Source organism: Agrilus planipennis, unplaced genomic scaffold (assembly GCF_000699045.2).
Source record: "Agrilus planipennis isolate EAB-ADULT unplaced genomic scaffold, Apla_2.0 scaffold238, whole genome shotgun sequence".
In the NCBI taxonomy this organism is placed as follows: domain Eukaryota; kingdom Metazoa; phylum Arthropoda; class Insecta; order Coleoptera; family Buprestidae; genus Agrilus; species Agrilus planipennis.
Window position 1 is genome coordinate 453,045 of NW_020439447.1, and position 3,912 is coordinate 456,956.

General features: G+C 28.2%; 2 protein-coding genes across 2 annotated transcripts; both read right to left on the reverse strand.

Moving 5' to 3' along the window:
• Positions 1-123: 123 nt before the first annotated feature.
• Positions 124-882, reverse strand: LOC112905835 (trafficking protein particle complex subunit 1). The gene is made up of 3 exons (XM_025979020.1): positions 685-882; positions 414-623; positions 124-353 (listed from the first exon to the last, which is right to left on the reverse strand). The coding sequence occupies exons 1-3, from the start codon at positions 781-783 to the stop codon at positions 225-227; spliced, it is 438 nt and encodes a 145-aa protein (XP_025834805.1). The 5' UTR covers positions 784-882; the 3' UTR covers positions 124-224.
• A 154-nt stretch (positions 883-1,036) lies between these two features.
• LOC108741016 (translation initiation factor eIF-2B subunit alpha) lies at positions 1,037-2,507 on the reverse strand. Its single transcript, XM_018475583.2, has 8 exons — positions 2,385-2,507; positions 2,223-2,324; positions 2,028-2,167; positions 1,862-1,978; positions 1,695-1,807; positions 1,482-1,626; positions 1,296-1,421; positions 1,037-1,239 (listed from the first exon to the last, which is right to left on the reverse strand). Exons 1-8 carry the CDS (start codon positions 2,395-2,397, stop codon positions 1,090-1,092), a joined length of 906 nt encoding a protein of 301 aa, XP_018331085.1. The 5' UTR covers positions 2,398-2,507; the 3' UTR covers positions 1,037-1,089.
• Between the last annotated feature and the right edge of the window lie 1,405 nt (positions 2,508-3,912).

The following is a 3,912-nucleotide window of genomic DNA, read 5'->3' on the forward strand; positions in this document are numbered from 1 at the left end:
ATAAAATGCCCACGTCGTTATCCAAAATTTAGTAAAACGGCAAAATTTTAATATGAAGACCGAAATGTAATTTTTTGAAACGTAATTTTATAAAGATTTTTGACTCAGAGTATTTAAACAATTTTTATTATAAAAAAATTCAACAGGTATTTGCACAATGTAAATAAATAATAAACAAATAATACATTTACAAAAGTTTGGCTTAAAATTGGTGGATATTACTTTCATATGGTTTTTGCAAGGAAAATAGAAGACTGCTTCACAAAAGCATCCAATTTAGTTTTAAACAATTCTGATAGTATTGGTTCAGACAACTTGCATAAAGCGTTTTTAACAACATACTCCACATAAACCTAAAAAAAAAATAAAATTACAGAAAGCATATTTTTTTGTAGGTTTAATGAAATGCATACTTTATTATATATTTCCTGTATCAATTCTCTAACTCCATGGGTATTTGTATCCGTATTTAATACGAATTTAATACCAGAAGGAGTTTCCAAAAAGTTTAGTGCATATTTTGATGTTTTGTAACAGAGAAAACCTTCTTTAATATCTAATGGGGAAATTTTACTGACAAACGATTTAATTGAAAAAAGCATTCCATACATTAGTTTTCCTTCCTATAAATATAAAATTTTCTATATCAAAATATGTACCACATATTTATTTTGAAGTTCTTACCTCTGGTCTCGTCATTCCTGATTGCTTTAATCGATTCCATTCATGGTAAAACAACAACGTCCCATTACGATCGAATATATACAAATTATAAATAGTCATTTTTATCTAGTTTTAACTTTTAAACGCTTAAAACATTACTTAATCACCTTTTATTTAATGTTTACAAGTCAGTTTAAATTAAGGTTATGGTCTAGTTTGTTTGTAGTATTTTATCTATGGTAGTGTTCATAGAATGGTCCATAGGCAGTATATTTTTTAATCTTTAATAGTGTCTAAATAGTACCGACCGTATTCAGTTAAGTCTTTTACTTAATAGGGGTTGTACCGAAATTTTTCATTAATATTACAAATATCGTGCTTGAAGAAAAAAATCATTTTATTAAACAAACAAATACACAAAAATTATTACAGATATAATTTAATTAGTTCGTCACTAACAGCAGACGGGGTAAGAATACCCAAATCAGTAAAGAGAAGGGTAATTAATGCAGGGGGAGTGTAATCCACAAGGGGGTTTAGTTTACTTATATCTTGTTTCCTCATATCAGGCGTATACTAAAAGAAAACTAATTAAAGAACAATTATTTTCGGGCATATAAGAACATAATTACTTTATAAGTATCTGGAAGATCTGCTTGATTTAATGGAAACAAACGGGAAAACTTAAAGCTTTCAGTAAGGACATAAAACGGTCTGTTCATTTCTTTTGCACAGAGAGCCATAGTATAGGTTCCAATCTGTAAGAGTATTAGAAATATTAGATAATTATAATAGCAATTTTGGCTACAATGCTTTACTTTATTTATCACTCCTCCACTTTCTACAACAGCTTCAGCCCCTACAATTACAAAATCAACCTGTTCCATTATGTAACCAACTGCTGAGTCCAATATTAAAGTGTGAGGTATATTAGCAGCCTTCAAGTCTTTACACATCTTTTCACTAAAAAATATGTTTTACAGAAACTCAGTAGGCAAATAAAATTTAAAAACCAAAATTTTACACATTACCCACTGTTATCTGGTGCAGATTTTGTGACAAATACTTCAAATTGTTTATTTTGTTTAGCAGCTTCTTTTAGTGTCTGCAATACCACTCGAGATCTTGAATGAGTTAAGACTTTCTAAGTATAAAAAACAGATTAGTAACTTAAAAAATGATAGCTAATTTATCTTACAGAACCATCCACAATAAACTGTGACGCTCTTTTAGCAATTTTTCCTTTGGCTTCATTAAGATTCTTTATGAAAAGATGACCTCTGTTCAACATAATCTCCTTGCATTCGTCAAATGTCTATAACAATAACTATGGTTGTATTAGCATACAAAATATTCATTTTTACCTCTGTGTCTAGTTTTGTAAAGGTAATAAACCTACGAAACAGCTCACATCCTGAATTAATCGCAGCTACAGGACAGTTTGTCTCTTGCATGGCTTCGACACCCATTTTCAAATTCTCATCTAGTCCTTGGATAGTTTTGTCTGAAAATGAGATTATGACTATTATTATATTCTATGTACAAATTAATACTCTTACAGCTGTATTTTCTTAGAATTTCCATCAAAGTTCTGATAGCAGCAATTCCAGCAGATACATCTTTCTCTTTTTGGAGAATTGTTAAAAAATACTGTTTAATATCTGTAAAAAATTACAGAAATAGAAAACAGAGTATTAGTTTAATCTAAAAGAAATATTTACCTTCTTTTTTCATTTTAAAGATGCTATTTAACTTGATTCTTAAGCTAACAAAACTTTTAACAGTATAACCTAAACATGATATACTAACCTACATATTTTTATAAAATGGTTCTTAACTTAATAAAAAACATGAAAACAATTCAAATTAAAATTTAAAATATAAAAATGAACTTTAGAACAGTCAAGAACTTTATAATTCGTAGTGTTTTGTTTTTGTTAACTTTTTAAGAAGTTTTGGAAAGTTTTGCTACCTGCAATGTATATGAGTATTGTGTGTTGTCTAAGCACATTAAATGCAACAATTAATTTACGTTATTAATGATAATTATTTATTAGTGGTGTTAGGGGTAGATTAAGAAGATAAATATTCGTTATACTGTAATGTTTTTGCATACATCTAAAATACTTAACTTTTATTAAAAATGGAACGAATGGATAGGCACAAGTGTGTAGAGATAAAGTAGTTGGAAAAATTTTGTTAATTATTTCTTTCTTATAAAGCTGTTAATTAATTTTTGTATATTTATTTAATAAGAGTATTATTTTTTAAATTTAAAGAATCTTAAGAGCTTTCTAATAAATAACAGAATAAATATTTCCTCCAATCGCGGTGTGCTTTGGTAACTTGTCTATGGTGGTAAAAGAATGCGATGGAAGACAAATGCAAGCAACAAGAAACTGTTTTCAGTCTGTTGTCGGTCTTGTTGTGAGTCGTTCGGTTGTAGGTTCGTTGTTTAATTTGCTGTGTACTCCGTGCTTAAAAATAATTAGTAGTGAAATTTAAGAAGTGTGTAAAGTGAGATAAATAACTTTATGTACATTCGACTGTAAATTACTCTCACTTGCGCTTGTTAATTACGTATATGTTAAATATATGGGATAAAGCTACTCACTTGACTTACGATACCATCTCAAGTAAGTTTAAAATCCTTCACAATGTTTTTTAAATGACCTCCTACTGATTTAAATGATTTTTACAGAATTGTTGTTAATTAAAATATTTCAATTAACTTGTTGAAGGTAGTAGTGCCAATGTGAAAGTAAAACCTGTTGAATATTAAAGTTCTACATTTCATACAGTACAGTACATGTATTATAGATCTTTTTGTACCTATTGCCAGAATAACTGCAATCTTATTTTAAGTCCTAGTCTAGGTTTTAAGTTTTGTTATCCGAATATAATATTTATAGTATGTTAAAGTAATACTGGCATACACGTTTATTTACAAAGTTTGAATTCGTAGTAGTATAAAAGAATATGCTATTAAAAAAGTGACCGTTAACATTACAATGGCGTGACTGAAAAAATGCTTTTCAGGGGTTAAAATTTGTTCTTATTTGCTGAACAAATAATGCAGGAATTGTATATGTCTAGAAGCTTTTGCCTTTTAAAAAAGCTTGAAGAATTAAGTTCTAAAAACGAAAAACTAGAGTATTTTAGAGAAAAATATTTTAATTATTTATATTAATTACTACTCTATTTTAATTGAGTTAATCATTAAAGTGACGTTCTCAGAAGCCTATCTCT

Bases quoted from the DNA above. Each gene is read 5' to 3' on its own strand.
- LOC108741016 (XM_018475583.2), bottom strand. The intron at 1,627-1,694 runs GTAATGTGTAAA...CATATTTTTTAG, and splicing joins TCTGCACCAGATAACAGTGG to TGAAAAGATGTGTAAAGACT. The intron at 1,422-1,481 runs GTAAAGCATTGT...ATACTCTTACAG, and splicing joins GTGGAGGAGTGATAAATAAA to ATTGGAACCTATACTATGGC.
- LOC112905835 (XM_025979020.1), bottom strand. From the start codon at position 783: ATGACTATTTATAATTTGTATATATTCGATCGTAATGGGACGTTGTTG. The intron at 624-684 runs GTAAGAACTTCA...TTATATTTATAG, and splicing joins CAGGAATGACGAGACCAGAG to GAAGGAAAACTAATGTATGG. The intron at 354-413 runs GTATGCATTTCA...TTTTTTTTTTAG, and splicing joins TACAGGAAATATATAATAAA to GTTTATGTGGAGTATGTTGT.